A 17,460-nucleotide genomic window follows, 5' to 3' on the forward strand; every position below is an offset into this window, starting at 1 on the left:
TATCCGCTTTACGCCCCTCTAAATCTTTTGGGAATTTCTTTTCGGTTTGTACACAATCGAATGCTTCGTAACAATTTCTTCGCCTTGTGTTGTTGATGTTGCTTCGGCCACGACCACCGCGGATGCTGTTTTTATCGCCTAGGAACCCTCTTGCGGCTTCTTATTCCTCAATCTTTTGGTCGATCACCCTTTTTTTGCCGAATTTTCGCCGCCACGGAGTCTGATCAAATCAAAAATCCACGGTAACAGGCTCCGTTAGCGGTACCGAGTTATCTTGCGTTGGAAGTCAAAAATAGAAAAAATCAAAATCCCCATTTGCAGCACTACCGTTTTCAGTTGTGCCCTTAACCAAACACCATTCGTTCGTATACCCGCAATCACGACTCACCTCAAATCCCTCCATCTACTCCATCGCTCATCAAGCTGACATTTCAACGAACGTTAGTCAGCTGTCCCCAAGAACAAGACCCGGTTGCTGCTAACATTCCCAGAGTTCATGTTGCCAACAACATACACAGTACATTGACGAATGCGGCATATCATTCCCCTCTGTCACAATCAATTGGCCCAAATGCATTCAACAATGTGCAATATGCGGCGAAATTTCAGGTTATTGCATACTATAGAATGCATTATCTGAGCAAATTAATCCCGAAAAAGGCCAATGAAATTCCGCTCCCGTCGCGAAGCCGCGGCCACTACAAACTTGCTGTGAAAACATGCTTGTTGTAACCCCGCGGGACGCCGCCATTTTCTTTTCGGACGAGTCACATTTCCTCCTCAGTGGATGTGTCAATAAGCAAAACATGTGCTATTGGGAATGTAACAAAATCCAAAGAGCTCCACCAGAAGTCTCTGCACTCCGACAGGGTTACAATATGATGTGCCCTTCCAAGAAATGGGATCATCGGCCCTTATTTTCTTTTTAAGAAGACCACCGGGTCGTTCCAGTCAATTCAGCTCGTTACATGACCACATGATCCAGAATTTTTGCTTGCCTGATTTGGATAAGTTTGAGCTGGAAGACGTCTGGTTTCAGCAGGAGGGGGCACAGCTCACACAGCAAGGATTGTAATGGACTTCTTGAGAGCAAAGTTCCCCGGTCGCCTTATTTCTCAAAGAGGAATTTTCAAGTGGCCAGCGCACTCTCCTGATTTGGTCCCTTGCTATTTTTCTTTCTGTGGGGATACTGCATATCCAAAGTTTACAGTCACGACTCTAGGTCTCTGGAAGCCCTCATGAACAATGTCCGAGCCAATATCGCAGAAATTTTTGATTCGAATTCTTCAAAGTATGCACGAAAACAGAAAAAGGCTGCTGCAGTTTATACGGGGGGACGGAGCACATTTGAGTGATACACCATTTAAAAGTGTGATTTGTTCAGTTTCATAATCTATCTGTCTTAAGCGTTCCACCCTAAACTTCAAATGGCTATTGAGAAGAGCGTATCGAGTTTTCAAAGTTCGCATCAGGGTTGTAGTGACAATCCGTTATCTGCCGCAGCATCGTCTCTCCAGTTCCACTCTATGGTTCTGAGTACTTCCTGACTATTAAAGGCAATGAATATCACCTCGCGGGAATAGAAATGAAAGGTTGCGTTGGATCAGGGGCGTCACACTATGACCACATCTGAAATGAAGACAAGGCATCTTTGTTCAATAGGGGGTTACACCCGTCGTGGAAATATTGTGAGAAAGGCGTCTTCAACGGTATGGCCAAGTAATTCGCGCTGACAAGAACTCACTAGTCTGAATATTGAAGTCGATGGGAGAGGGACAAAAGGCCGGTCGAAGGGGAATTTGAGAGAGAGAGTCCCAACGGAGTAATTCGTCGGTTCACCACTCCACTCTGCTCAACAAAAGTTCCGACGCTAAAAGCTGACCTAAACTACAGAAGGATCGGGGAGTCCGCCAACACTCATCAAGTTATCATTCAGTAATGCAAACTGCTCAAATTCGTAATTCATATGCTTCTGCCCAATGATTAATTTAACCATAGATTCCACCATCTTTTTGTCTGTCTTGAGATTGGGTTCATTTCCTTTCTAGAGTTTTTTGTTCCTTTGTTCTCATCAATAGTTCCTTAGATTTTTTCCATTGCAAAGCGTCCAAACTCAATATCAAATCCACCGATTATGACGATTATATCAACTTGACCAAAACCCAATTGGATAATTCCCATCAAAGTGGTCACTCTGTTAAGAAATTCCATTCTGCCTTCCTGGGTGGTCTAGTTCGGTATCTTTCAATAGTGTAGATAATGAGCGAGGTATATCTGTATTTGAGGTTTTCCTATCAAACATTGAATGCCTCGGAAATTTATGAGAAATTCCTCCAATTCGAAATGTCTGTTTTACTCGTCTCGAGGTGTTTTGAAGCGCTCAATTGACCTTCGGGATGGACCAGTGAATGAAGAGGGACCTTGCATTGAATTCTCTGTACTTCGGGTATTCAGTCGTTGTGGTCGAAATTCCGTTGAAGCAAGTGAGAATGAATTGCAGATTTTCTCACTTGATTAGTTAAAAGATACAGATACAAGATATTTTGAAGCTCCAAATAAATTGTATAAGTGAGGGGTTGGGTTGCGATGAATCAATTTGCGCCTGCTCTAGGGGTCTGAATATTTTGCAGAGCAGAGGTTCAGATTCTAATCAATTACCACTTCCGTCCAATCTGAAGACATAATTAGCTCCGAAGACGCCACAATTTCCTCCAGTTGAACCCCTTAACATTGCGCCATCATAAAGTTCTTTGTTTTCCAACGTAACGAACGATAATACATATTTGGTTGTTCTTATTTCAAAATGCTACTTATCATCGAGGTTTATCGCAGAACACTTTCTTTCTCAATACGACTTACCCCCATGTTGTCGAAGTCGTGCTGATAATAATTGGGCCCTATCCGGTCGGTCTTTATTTGCAGACGATCGCTCATAGAAAGCTACCAGCCAGCGGCCTAACCATGCCAGAACCTTATCAATTCCAAATATTTAGAGTAAATAAATAAACGCTATGAGTATCTGCCGTCCGAGTTAGCCCCACAGATAGTCGAGCGAAAGCGAAAAGATAGTAGTTAGTATTTGATAATAGTGCAAAGGCTTCTGTCCAGTGTGTGTCGGAATAGATACGAGTCAGACAGTGAAAATTTTGAAAGAGGTTTGGGTTTTCCACGCCTTTGGTGCTATGTAAACTCTTTGTGTATGTGACGATGGAATTTCGGTTGCGTTTACTCATGAGATTTTATCTTTTCTGTTTCTAGATATATCCTGACTTGGACTCTGAGAAAGCAATAATGGGATCTTTGGTCTTCTGCATTCATCACAAACAAGGATGCAAGTGGTCGGACGAGCTACGAAAGCTAAAGGTGAGTTGAATCATAAAACACAGAAGAAACATTAAAACATCTTGCGCAACACATAATAAACCACATTTACCAAAAATTCGCATCTACACTACTTACCTAATGGAAGCAACTACAAGATTGGCATTGTTTCTTTAAACGAATCTATAAATTTATTATCTGCTTCCATTTAACAGTGAATAGAGATGAAATGCGAAACGGTCAACAATACGTAATCGTAACAGTGATTTTCTATTAAGTTTTGAAGATATTTTTGGTAAATTGGTTTGATAATAAAATTCACTTTTGAATGGCCGCCAAATGCCTAAAATGATTCAATAGATTGCGGGGAAAATGCCAAATAGCCTCCCCAAAGGATGTCTAAAGATGGAAAGTGCTATAAACACAATGCAACGAAATGAGCGACTGGTTTTCGGTGCGATTATGTTGAATAATTAAAGTGATCTTATGAAATTAGATAAGCACCGCCCATGCTTTTTTGGCTTTACGACGTAAGCTGCAATTTGGTCATGCACTGCAATTGCAGAATTTATAAAACCAAATAAAAAAACGTAGATTTTCCTCCTATAAAATTGTAATTCCGTGTAGATACCTATTCCAGGAGTTTCTTCAGTACTTTATCTATCAAAATATTGGCACTGTAACATGGATATTACCCTTAATGGGTTCCAATTTGGTCTGATGGGGGAGCATTTTCAATGCTTTGTGTAGAACAAACCCTTATTCAAATCGATTCGATGTCTGTCTGTCTTTTTTAAGGTTTTGTTTGCAAAACAAGGAAGGAAGGAAGGTCGAAAGATTCAAAACCTACTGCTGGCTCCTGCCACGCAGTTATGTGAGACTTCTACTCACTAAAACCACCTCCTTCTCATTCCACTCTCCCCACGTATTGCATCGCGGGGCTGGATCAGCTTTTAACTGCGGCTCATTATGGTTCTCTCCCTTCCTTGTTTTAGTCGTAGTTCTTCCTGCCTAAGCTGTTGGTGAATAGCTTGCAGTTCCCTTACAACCTGGTTCCAGGCATCCGTTGACTCCAGCGTAAACTCCACAATGTTTTCGGGTGTTAAACGCCTGTCTGCGACCGCTTCCATTCTTGTACGGTGCGCGGTGAACCTGGGGCAATCAAATATGACATGCTCCGCATTCTCAGCCACGTTACCAGATCTTGGGCAGTATGGTGATTCGTCGTGACCAAATCAATGTAAATAAGCACGATAACCTCCATATCCACTTAACAATTGTGTTAACTCGTAACTTAATTCCCAATGGGTTCGTTCAAACCATCTCCGAATATCCGGAATGATTCGGTATGTCCAACGACCAGTTTGGGACTCGTCCCATCGCTGTTGCCACCCTTCGATAGATTCCCACCGTGCCAGCTGCCGTCGAAATGCGCTAGACTCTCCAGCTGCATACGTTTTGTCGTAGACTTTCCTTCGCCAAGATGTCTATGGGGAGCATCCCTGCTAGTACATATGCTGCTTCTCCTGACGTTGTCCGATATGCACTGTATACCCGGAGTGCACTTAACCGATACGCCATTCCCAATTTTCGGCAGTTCACTTTGTTATTCAGAGCAGTTGCCCAAACTGGAGCTGCGTAGAGTAGCACGGAGCTGATTACCCTGGAGAATAGAAGACGTCGACTTTGTCTTGGCCCACCAATGTTCGGTAGTATCCTCGAAATCGTTGTAGCGATGGAAGACGCTTTAGTTGCGGCGTACTCAATGTGTCTTTTGAAGTTGAGTCTTCTGTCAATAATTACTCCCAAGTATTTGAGCGATGGTTGGGAGTAAATCGTTTTTCCGCCAACTTTGATTTTCACAGTTGTGTTCTTTCTTCTCTTGCTAATGAGAACTACTTCTGTTTTATGCTCGGCGAGTGAAAGGCCAGAATTTCTCAACCAGGAATTGATCTCCCATATCGCCTCATTTGCATAGATCGCGACCTCGTCTTGGTGCTTTGCAACCACCGTTATTCCGATATCATCGGCGAAGCCAATAGTTGTCACGTTGTCCGGTAGGCGTAGCGTCAACACTCCATCGTACATAACTAGCCACAGCAAGGGACCCAGGACAGAACCCTGTGGCACTCCGCAAGTTGTCGGGAATATTTTTAGCTCATCGTCCGAGTCGCAGTAAAGTCTTCTCCCAAGGAGAAACTCGACTACAATGCGTACAATGTACTTCGGGGCTTGTATCCTGTCGAGTGCCTCGATGATTTTATTCCATTTTGCACTATTGAACGCATTTTTTACGTAGAGGGTTATTACTGCGCAGCTTTTTCCTTCTTCTATTGCAGCCTGAGCCAAGCCAGTCAGCATGCTGATTGCGTCGACAGTTGATTTTGCCTTACGAAATTCGAATTGTTTGTCGGAAAGGTCTCCTTCCTTTTCCGCAACAGCGAGCAGTCTGTTATATATTACTCGTTCAAATAGTTTGCCAATGGTATTGACCAGACATATCGGCCTATAAGAGGAGGGGTCACCCAATGGTTTACCTGCCTTCGGAATGAGTATTAGCTTTTGTACTTTCCATTGCTCGGGGAATTCTCCTTCCCTAAGACATGCCGTGAAAACTTGGGCAAACATACCTGGTGCTGTCCTGGCTGCTACCTTCAGGGCAATGTTAGGGATTCCATCCGGTCCTGGAGTCTTTTTTTCAATCAATCTTTTTGCTGCGTCTAGAACCTCCTCATTTACCACTATCGGAACTTCGCCGGGATTTAAATGTACTGCAGGCAGACTTGTAACATTCAGATCCACTGGGAATAGAATGTTCACTATATTCTGCAACAACTCTGGGCAAGTAATCGGTGGGGAGCGCTCGCCTTTTAGTGATGACATCACCGACCTATATGCGCCACCCCATGGGTCAGAATCAGCTTCAGTACACATCCGCTTGAAATGTTCGGATTTGCTCTTTGCGATAGCTACTTGCAATTTTTTCCTCGCATTTTTTTATTGCATGTATAGTTCCTCGAACTCAGGTCGGTTTCTTCTGCGCTGGGAGCGTCTCCTAGCTTTGAGACACTTTTTCCGGCATTCCTCAATTTCGGAATTCCACCAAAAATTAGGATTTCGTCTTCGGAAAGTGTTACGTCGAGGCATAGCGGCATCGCATGCCCGCTGCAATTTTTCCACGACCTGTGAAACTTTGTTTTGTGCGCTTCCCGATAGCAATGTATCTTCCAGAAGCACCTCCTTGAACATTTCTGCGTCGAATTTCTTAGTTACCCAGCTCATCGTTATTCGTGTTAATGGCTTCAAATTATTCCTTTGCGAGGTTTGAAAGATGATAGCCTGATGGTCGCTGTGTGTGTACTCCTCGCTGACACGCCACTCCAAGTCTCTGATTAGGTGAGGTCTACCACCGATTGCAATTCTCCCCTCCGGAATGTGTTGGCTCCCCCAGAGTTGGCAAGTATCACGTTCAAGCGCGAGAAAGTCTCCAGCAATATTCGTCCTCTTGCGTTGGTTTCTCTGCTACCCCATTCTTCTGCCCATGCGTTGAAGTCGCCGGCTATTACTTTGGGGTTTTAGCGACTTGCATTGAAGGATAGTTTCTCCAGCAATGACGTGAATTCCTCTAATGTGAGGCTCGGTGCTGCGTAACAACTATAGATATATCCCTCCAATCTTGGCACGGGTGGACCCGTCTTCTGGATGTTTTTTCGCATCTACTATAGCTTGGCTTCCGCAGCTCCATATCGCCGCCTTACTGGTTTTGTTGCAGTCCTTTGCCAAATGGCCTTGTTCTCCACATTTGCGGCACAGATTTGATCTGTCTTGGGAGCTAGTGCAAGCTTTCGCTATATGACCAACCTGCCAGCACTTATAGCATTTATGTACTGGACTCTGTTCTCGTTACCTACAGACCACCCATCCAATACGTACTTTGCCCACTGCAATCGCCTTTTTCACTGCTTCAATAGGAAGACTTATCGACGCTATCTGCGTGTCACCGTACGCTTTTCTAAGTCGTAGCACATTAGACTCGCTCACTGATTGTAATCCCAATTGGGTTTGCAAGGCCTCGCAGATCCCATGTCTGTCTGTCTGTCTGTCTGTCTGCCACACCCATTTTTCTCCAAAACGGCTAAACCGATCCGAACGAAATTCGGTGGACAGATGGGAACTATGAAATCCCACGCATACAGCGAGGGGCATAAATTTAGGTGGAGTTTAAAGGGGGGGATTCAAAAATCTTTTTCAGCGGATATAGTTGTGTGGGGTATCAAATGAAAGATCTCGATTTGTACTTTCCGAAGCTGACATTCGTTTAAATTGCAAAGTGCTTGAGTAAGGAATCAAAATGTACGCACTTGAAGTGAGACAGGACTCATTTTCGGAAACTACCCAACCTAAAAATCCGAAAAAAATCAGGTTGGTGCGCCTAGATGAAATCTAGGCCTCAAAATATGTCCCATTCCGATATCTGCTCAAATAAACTTACTAATAGTATATTACTACTTTTTAGAAATTTACTGAAAAACCCCCCTTAAATTCATCTTAGGACTTCCGAATTTTGTACCAGCATAGAGGACAATATCTCGTATATACGTGCTAAATTTCGTGGAAATCTGGCAATTAACGCCAAAGCTATAGCAATTCAAATTTACTGCTTCCAAACCCATGCAAATCAAATGCTGACGTCATAATTACCCGGAATAATTGACATTCGCGTGAAATATTAAAGTCGCATTTATGAAGAATCTGCAGCCCTTTTTGTCTAAAACACTTATGTGAAATCTAATCTTCGAGAGATGTCCCACTCCGGTATCTGCTCAAAAAATTTACTAATAGTATATTATCAACTTTTAGAAATTGACTAAAAACTCCCCTTAAGTTCATCCTAAGTGTACTAAACATAGAGGACAGCCTCGTGCACACACATGCCAAGTTTCATGAAAATCCAACTATTATTGAGAAAGTTATAGCAGTTCAAACTTATCAATTTCGTGATAATTAACAGCGTTCTAAGCCATTCAAATAAGATGCTGACGTCATAATTAACGAGAATAATTGACATTCGAGTGAAATGTTAAAATTCCATTCAAGAAGAATCTAATTCTCCCTAACTCTTTTTTATATTTGATGTTGGTTAAATTGTTGGCATTTGCTAATAATATTAAACTCAGAGTGTGAAGCGTATGAGGTTGACTATTTCAATACAGTGCTTTCCATCAAATGATTTATTTAAATTACTTTCTAAAAAATAGAGGCCAATAGAATTTTTAACTATGTGACACGGAACTGTCAGGCTCATCGCTCCTCGCATCTTCTTCTTTTTCTTCAGCTTTCAGTTCACAAGCGGGGTCGGCTCGTCGTGATCGGTTTCGTCATTTTATTTTATCAAATGCCTGATCAGGATGTAATCCCGAGACCTTCAAATCCGCACCCAGTGTATCTATCATGCGACCATTGTTTTGGCCGGCTTTTTGGTTGCTTACCATTGACTTCAATGTTCTGACAAATACTGGTTGTTGAATTCTCGTTAGCGTGAATTACGTGGCCACACCATCGAAAACGCCTCTCTCGCAGTTTTTCCACGATCGGAGCAAACCCATATCGATCTCGGATATTCTCATTTCAGACGTAATCAAAACGTGTCACGCCACCAGTGAAATGCAACATCTTCGTCCCCATTACCGCAAGACGCCGTTCATTGTCCTTTATAGTGGCCAACACTCAGAACTATATTTTAGATTTGGGACGTGCGCTGACACGTTGATCACAAAGAACACCAGTTGGGGGAATGCCACTTCATCCAGGTTGCATTAATGCGTGAAACAATTTCATTACGCAGTTCTCCATTGGCTGATAGCGTTGACGCGAGATATTTAAATCGCTGAGTCCTGGCAATGGCAGTAACCTGCCCTTCGAGATACTTAAATCGCTGAGTTCTGGCAATGACAGTAACCTGCCCAGAACTGAACGATTTCAATATCTCGGGTCAATGCTATAAGCCAATGGAGAACTACGTTATGCTCCTCACATAGGGAAATACAAAACCTTTTATACCTGAAGCGTCAAGCTTCCGGTTTCCCGACTTGTTTAATGGATGGAGATGGAAATCTTACAAAGACACTGCCGTGCCAGGCTGCAGCAGCGTGTGGGATTCTCACCCACTAAAACCAGCCCCCCCTTTCTCCTTTTTCCTCCCCCGGGAGACAGCCGCAAAGCATTACTTCGCGGGGTGGACTGCGCTTTAAGCGACCAAGCCTTCCGTTTTTCGCGTCCTCCTTGCGCGCTCCGCTCTTCCAAGTTCCCCTGGTATTCTTTTGATTGTGGAGTTCACCGCACACCAGTTTCCCTCCGACGTCTCCAACGATGTTCTGCGGGCTTATGTTTGTTTTCAGAAAAGAGGAGTCTGGAACACTAAAACCTTAATCACATTGAGGTCCTGATCCATTTTTATCCTCGTTTCTTCATCTAGATATGATTCGATCTTCTCATGGAGTTCGTGGAGCTTACTTCTCTCCTGTCTAAGCTAAAGTAGTAAATCTTCTTTCTGCGTACGTCTTACATTTATCCTGATCCAGTAGGGAACTGTCTGCCTTAATATTCTACAAGATGCCCGCATGCGTGACCTCGTTTGCTGCTGTAATAATCACCGCATCTGGCCACGATCTCTTTTACAGCCTTTCTTTCTCTCTACTTTAGTCCAAATGAGATCGTTGGGATGTTTCTCCAATTTCGTTGGGTAAGTTTGTTGATTACACCAATCGTGTTTTACTCTCCTTACGCTCTTCAGTTGGCTCGTTTGATGCTATATTAGTGTCACTATACCGTTTGGAAACGAACTGCTCAGTTATCGTCTCTGGTCTGGAAGTATTGATTCTGGAGGCGATTGAATTGCTGCTTTTATCGTTAGTTACCTTTTCTTGGAACATCTAACCTTCCTCCGTGCCTCAAAATTAATTGCCCTTATTGCTCATTCTTGATTTTTAATTTAGCAGTATGCATTTTTTTTTCTCTATGATCCATCTCTGTAAAGGACTGTCTAGTTCTGGTTTGCAGTCGTTAATACAAAGGAAATATAAATTGCTGGATGTCTATCTGGCTACGTGTGCAGATATAAGCCGGTTGAGATCTTTAGAGCAAGCCAGTAAACCTTCACGAAATATAGCTGGTCCCCCACAGTACAACCAGAGATCTCCTCGGGGTCCCCAACGCCAAGCTGCGAACATCTTGCTATAGCTGGGTAATCGCAAAGCAAGTGCTTCTCCGTGCCTGGCGGGATCATCTCCTATGGGCCAGTTTTGTAGGAGGGCCAGGTCCTCCTTAATTTATCGCGGGATCTTCCTTGATTTATCGTCAGTTCCTCCTTACTTATCGCAGTTGGTGAGCGGATGAAAGAGTGTGCCTAATCGAGGGACTACCAAGAGCGGAGTCCCATCTTGTCTCTCTATATTCCTATGATCAAGAACTCAGAGAGGGGTAACTTTGAGCGTATCGATCAGACTGTTCACTGAATGCAGGGGCATTGCCTCATCCTGGGGGATGTCGTGCTGGCTCTGCCAGCCAAAATGACTATGTTAGAATTGGAGCTTGGATCATACCCCACGTATCCATCTCCCGCCGGCAAGTTCAAAGCAAACTTGAAATCCGGCTTGCATGTTGCGTAGTGCGCTGATAATATTCAGAAGCTCCAGGCTACTTTGTCTAGGATGTTCAAATGGCCGTATTGTTCCACGGCTCAACATCCAAACTCATGGGGTGTGACAGCACTGCACGATGCATTGTATTTAATATATCCGAGGGGAGAAGGTATAGGAGTACATTACGGGCATTCGCCGCACAGACGTGTAGAATTCCAGCAGCCTTTTTGGATCCTATTAAGGTTGGTCCTATCGTATTTTTTAATCAGCTCCGGCCACCACATGACGGACGGACCACGACTGTATAAACACAAAGAACTACCCCATTTAGCCGAGAGAGATGGATTTCGGGTACCCTTGTGTTGACAGTAAATAGCATAAACTCCTTTTTAGTACAGGTCACAGACACAGTTCTCCCAACACGTCCTCCACAATCTTGAGGGAGAATATCCCTGACACTAATATCACCAAGTCTTTGGCATAAGCTATCACCTTCACCCTGCTTCTTTCCGGTATCTCTAGGATTAAATCCACCACTATCAACCTGGACATCGGGGAAAGGCACAATCTGAGGACGTCCTTTAACTCACAGCTCTGATTAGGTAGTTACAGGTCTGCTCCTGGTTTTTAGTATGAATACTATTCGTAGATACGTATTTCGTAGGAAAATTGCAAACCGTTCTGATGCTATTTTACAAGAAAAAAGGTTTCCGATCAATGAGAACATCCGGTTGGAGTGAGTTTTTCTTCTAAGTATAATTGCAGCCAAACGAGGGGCTAAATGCATCATTAACTGACGAGGCATAATTTGTATAATTTTAATAACAAGTAGCGAATAAGCAAAATTAATTTGTCATTGTGCGCATATAATTAAAACCTAGAAAAAGGGTTCCATCTTCTAAAACGTTTCTTTTTCTTCATCTGATTTCAGGCTCATTTGAACACCTGCAAACATGATGCAGCCGCCTGTCCCAACAAATGTGGCTCACAAATTCCGCGGATCATGATGACTGATCATCTGCAATATACATGCACACAACGTCGTGCGAAATGTGAATTTTGCAATTCAGAATTCAGCGGTCAGGGATTGGAGGAGCACGCGGGCACCTGTTCCCAGGAACCTATTTACTGTGAAGCAAAATGTGGTGTACGAGTACTACGCGGACGGATGTCTATGCACAAGAACAAAGATTGTGCAAAAAGACTACGACGTTGTGCACACTGCCAGCGTGAATTCTCAGCGGATACCTTGAATTTGCATGGAGCCAGTTGTCCAAGAGCGCCGATCCCATGTCCGCAACGTTGCGATGTAGCCCCCATTGCTCGTGCCGATATGGAGGCACATTTGCGTGATGAGTGCAAAGCTCTAGCGGTGGCGTGCACTTTCAAGGAGGCCGGCTGCAGGTTCAAAGGACCCCGTCACCTGTTGGAGTCACATCTGGAATCTAATGCAGCTGCACATTTGTCCCTAATGGTTGCTCTGGCGGGACGTCAAGGTCAGCAAATCCAGATGCTTAAAAATGCAGTGGCCAAATTAAGCACAAACTACACAGGAACGCTCCTTTGGAAGATCACCGACTGGTCAGCGAAGATGGCCGAAGCTAAATCCAAAGATGGTCTTGAACTCGTCTCCCCGCCATTTTTCACTAGTCAATACGGATATAAATTACAAGCCTCGATGTTTTTGAATGGAAACGGACCAGGGGAAGGGACTCATGTCTCAGTCTACATAAAAGTCCTCCCTGGAGAATATGATGCCCTGCTAAAATGGCCATTCTCACATTCAATCACATTCACGCTCTTCGAGCAGGGTGTCCCGAATGGACAAGGTGGAGTAGCAGAATCATTCGTGCCAGATCCTTCGTGGGAGAACTTCCAAAGACCTTCATTGGAGCCAGATCAACTTGGTTTCGGATTTCCTAGGTTCATCTCACATGAATTACTCAACAGGCGACCGTTCGTCAAGGAGGACACAGTTTTCCTTAGAGTTAAAGTAGATCCTAGTAAAATAGTAGCTGTGTAAAGTTGAAATTGATCGAAATGTATCTCAAATTGTAGCTGTCGGTTTTATGATTATTAGATTTTATAAGTGATCCTGTTAAAAGAAATGTTACAGAACAACTTTCTTTGAAAATGTAAATACCATGTATTTAAGACAGAGCGAATCGATATAAGCAACCCAAAATGTAGATCTGAGAAATCACGAATGAATGCGAAGCAAAATCGATGGGAAATTCGTTGCGATAATGTAGATAGGGAAATACTTCGAAAACCTTCAAAAACTAGGATTAAACATTCAACACTGTCTTTATCACTCAAACAAATCCATTTTCCAACCCAAGTTTACTACGCTTGCCAAGGCTTTCTCTTCCAACGGGCGACATACACCCCCTGAAATCCTCACCAGGCTTTTCAAAAATAGCTTTTCGACGCTATTCTTCGATAAATGCCATAAGTTTTTCTTCATACAAGTTTATACCACGAATTGTTACTAAGCGACCTGAGGTCAGTATTTAGTCCCTTTTTTTATTGAAAATTCGAAATTTTTACCTTTTTAGAGAAAGGAAATCATTTCCAGATTTTCTTGAATCTTCTAGAGAGATCTTAATCGACTTTTTTTTTAGATACATTCATTTATGAGGATTTAGGGTGGAATTGTGGTTGCTCTACGATGACCAGAAGAAGAACTTGATTAAGCCAAAATCTCGGAACAAAACAATTCCTTACTTCAAGGTCCTTTTTTTCTCGAAGTAACGCCTTTTGAACTTCAACTACTTTGAGGAAAACCTGTCCTTGCATCTAAGCTCGAAGCGTCTGCTCCCACAACCTCCCACAATTTTTGTGAAAATATCCCGCAATGTTAGTCAAAGACCTAATGATTTGCAACCAGAAAAGACCCCTTGGCAAGCGCCTAATATGAAATATCCTTCAAATCCCTTCCGATCTGTACTTTTAATCCTGCACACGAATGAAAATATGATCGATTCTAATTTTTAATGCATATAAAGTGAATTTTTAGTCATTAGTTTGTAAGTTTTGGATCTAATTAATCGAGAGTGTTAAGTGGAGCTGAAAAATAAGTAAATACTACCAATGATTTGATTTCTTTTATTTAATGTATAGAAAATAGTGGTCAATTAGATTTACTAACAAAGAAAATATAATTAAACCAAATTCTGAGGAATGATATTCAATTGAATTAAGAGAATAAACTTTTTAATATTTTGAAAATTTCTGTTTTATTTTGCTTTTGAACGGAGACTACTTCTTAGTCCCCCTCGATAAATGTAAAAAATTTGGTCTGACAATTTAAATTTTATCAATGAGACATGAAAATTGGCATAATCCCACAGTCCTCCTCCGACACGGATTGATTTGAGGACCACAATGAGAGCCGTAAATGGCAGACCGCTGCTGGTTTATACTGAGTGCAAGCTAGCACAACTAAAGGATACATCGGCCAAGTTCTACGGCGCAACTCCACGCTTGAGCCCACAAGGGCGTCTGTACGTGATATGGGCGCAACCACAACCACCGTGAAAATACTACAAGGAGGCCAACGTCAAATAACTACATTATAGCAACTCTCCTTGAACGTATGCCCCCCGAGGTTCACTCCAATTCCCATTATACCAGATAATCTCCGGCAAGAGCCACTTAAAATAAGTGACATGCAAAATCGGCCCTGAGCCCCCTCCTCGGGTTTTGTTTGTGTTTAAAGTGGAAGAATGGCCAAGCCTCTAAGCACTCAGACTCTAGTGGTTCATTTTACTCGATTCCCCCGTCTAACAGAATATTCCGGATTCGTTTATGTATCGTAGGATTTCCGTTAGTGGATGTGATGCTACCCGTCGCAATTGGAGGACATCGGCACCAAAGATCTGATGCCTGATGCGTCCATAGGCGGGGCATTCACATAGGAAATGCTCCGTGGATTCCGCTTCCTCATTACAGGAGGGACACGTATCATCTTCGGTAATTCCTATTCTGAACATATGCCCAGCTAGTGAATTATGGCCTGTCAGAATGCCCACAATACACCTGCAAGTCCTGCTTTTCGACACGATAAACTTTGCGGTACGTATGTTGGGTTCTGGCAGGAAAGGTTTGGTGTGTCGAGCAGCATTTAAGCTCTGCCACCTGTCATTATAGGAAACTTGTTCCCAGTTTTTGAAAACAGATTTAGCCAATGCTACTGATACCCCAATTGCTGGCTCCGGTCCCGGCATAGGAGAGATTGACCCCTCTTTCGCTAAAGCGTCCGAGATTTCATTTCCCTCTATGCCACAGTGACCAGGTATCCAGAGTAGTTCCACCGTATTGAATCTAGACATAGAGTTCAAACGGTTTCTGCATTCCTGAACGATTTTCGAGGTGATCAAAGGACTGCTCAATGCCCTCAGTGCAGCTTGACTGTCACTGAAGATTGCGATGCGTCTGCCCTTCAACCGCTCGTCAATCACCCAGTCTGCCACCCTTAGGATCGCATAAACTTCGGCTTGAAAAACCGTTGCATATTGTCCCAAAGGAAAAGCCCACTTCTCGTTTTTATTTGAGAGGTAGACTCCGGCTCCAGAACCCTCTTCTGTTTTTGAGCCATCGGTGTAGAAGACTGCCGTATATCCCGCCACGCATTCCTCTGGGTCTTCCCAGTCCTCTCTACGCTTCAGGGTAACTACATATCTTCTACCAAACAGATGTATGGGGACATCGGAAGGAATCGGAAGGCATTGTAAAAACTGGATTTAGTCCTCCCAGTAACTCTTCCAATGCTCTGTGCCCCCCACCTCCGTTGTTTTCCCATAGATCTAATCGAATTAGCCTATGAGCTGCTCTCATTGCAGTGCTTTGAATAAATATATCCAGGGGCTGCAAATTGAGTAGTGCATTCAGAGCTGCGCCGGATGTCGTGCTCATGGCACCAGTGATACCCAGACAAACAGTTCTTTGCAGTGCGTCTAGTTTACGGTGAAAACCTTTTTGTCTCACCTTAACCCACCACACTACGGATGCATATACGAACATCGGCCTAATGATGGCAACGTATATCCACATTACCACATGAGGCCTGAGTCCCCATGTCGAGGCAAAGGTCCGTCTGCACAGCCCATAAGCTGTGAGAGCTCGTTTCATCTTTACCTCTACATGTTTGTTCCAAACAAGTTGTTTATCTAGAGTGACCCCCAGATATTTCACTTCTTCGAAGAGTTGAAGGGTAGTACCCCTCATCTCAGGGAGACAAAGTCCATCCAGTTTTCTCCTTTTTGTGAATAAAACCATTGTGGTTTTATTTGGATTAACTGACAAACCATGTCTAAGGCACCAGCTGTCTATCAAATCAACGGCACGCTGTATATTCCTACACACCGTTCCAAGATCCCGATCAACAGCATGTACAGCCACGTCATCAGCATAAGCTTGAGCGTGTATTGGCAAATTTTGCAGTTAGCATAGCAGTGAGTCGATCAGCATACTCCACAGAAGCGGCAAAAGCACACCTCCTTGGGGGCAGCCCTTCGTCGCTTCTGTAGTCAGGTAGCGAACGACCCCTACCTCAGCGCACAACAATCTTTGCGTTAGCATATGATAGTATGGATCCATTAATTAAAGCATCATCAACACCATGCGCTCTGGCGGCATCACAAAGTTTTTGAAAAGGCGCACAGTCAAAAGCCCCTTCAATGTCCACGAACACCCCCATTGCGTACTCACCATTCAAAGTTGCATCCTCTATCTTTGTGACCAAAAAATGAAGAGCAGACTCACAGGACTTTCCACGTTGGTAAGCATGTTGGTTTTCATTAAGTGGGTGTGACCTAAGTGCTTTTCCACGAATGTGACGCTCCACCAGTCTCTCCAAACCTTTCAGCAAGAATGAAGTCAAGCTGATCTGTCTGAAGTTCTTTGGATTATTATAGTCATCTTTCCCAGGTTTCGGTATGAAAACTACCTTAACCTGTTGCCAAGAATAAGGCACGTAGCTCAGAGCAAGACATCCTCGAAAAATATTTCTTAGAGGTCGCTCTAAATGCTCCATACCCTCCTTTAACATTGCCGGATAGATGCCATCCATGCCAGGTGCCTTGAAATGTTCAAAGGACAGTATGGCAGCTCTCACCTTTTCATGGGTAACAACCGCTTTCGCAGTGTTCCAGTTCCCCTTGCAACGCTGTTGAAGGGATTGCAAGAACCGTCAACTCTTCCCCTACCACTTCTCTCACCCGTTCTCCCGGGTGGTGTACTTCCAGGAGGGTCTGTACTGAGTCCAGTCTGGAGCTCGTGAAAGTACCGTCGGGTTTTCTAAGAGAATCCAACTTGGCCGACTCATCCCTTTTGAGGATTCTGCACAGCCTTGAAGTCTCTCTTTCGCCTTCCAGTTCCTCACAGTACGCTCTAAAGGAGTCTCGTTTCGAGCACCTCACGAGCCTCTTATATTCACGTTGTGAGTTCCTGAAATTTAACCAGTCTTCGTCCTTGTTACTTTTGCAAGCACGTTTTA

General features: G+C 43.6%; 1 protein-coding gene across 4 annotated transcripts in view; it reads left to right on the plus strand.

The window, feature by feature from the left end:
• The window catches only part of LOC119661701 (TNF receptor-associated factor 4), a 129,915-nt gene extending 115,723 nt beyond the window's left edge, over positions 1-14,192 (plus strand). For 2 of the 4 annotated variants that reach the window (XM_038071149.1, XM_038071148.1), the window contains exons 2-3: positions 3,259-3,363; positions 11,893-14,192. In XM_038071149.1, the coding sequence (XP_037927077.1) occupies positions 3,259-3,363; positions 11,893-12,984 (1,197 nt within the window). In that variant the 3' untranslated portion in view covers positions 12,985-14,192. Of the gene's footprint in view, positions 1-3,040; positions 3,198-3,258; positions 3,364-11,892 lie in introns of those variants that run through there. The other 2 variants (XM_038071150.1, XM_038071151.1) reach the window with 2 other exon arrangements.
• Positions 14,193-17,460: the final 3,268 nt, after the last annotated feature.

Source organism: Hermetia illucens, chromosome 1 (assembly GCF_905115235.1).
Source record: "Hermetia illucens chromosome 1, iHerIll2.2.curated.20191125, whole genome shotgun sequence".
NCBI lineage: Eukaryota > Metazoa > Arthropoda > Insecta > Diptera > Stratiomyidae > Hermetia > Hermetia illucens.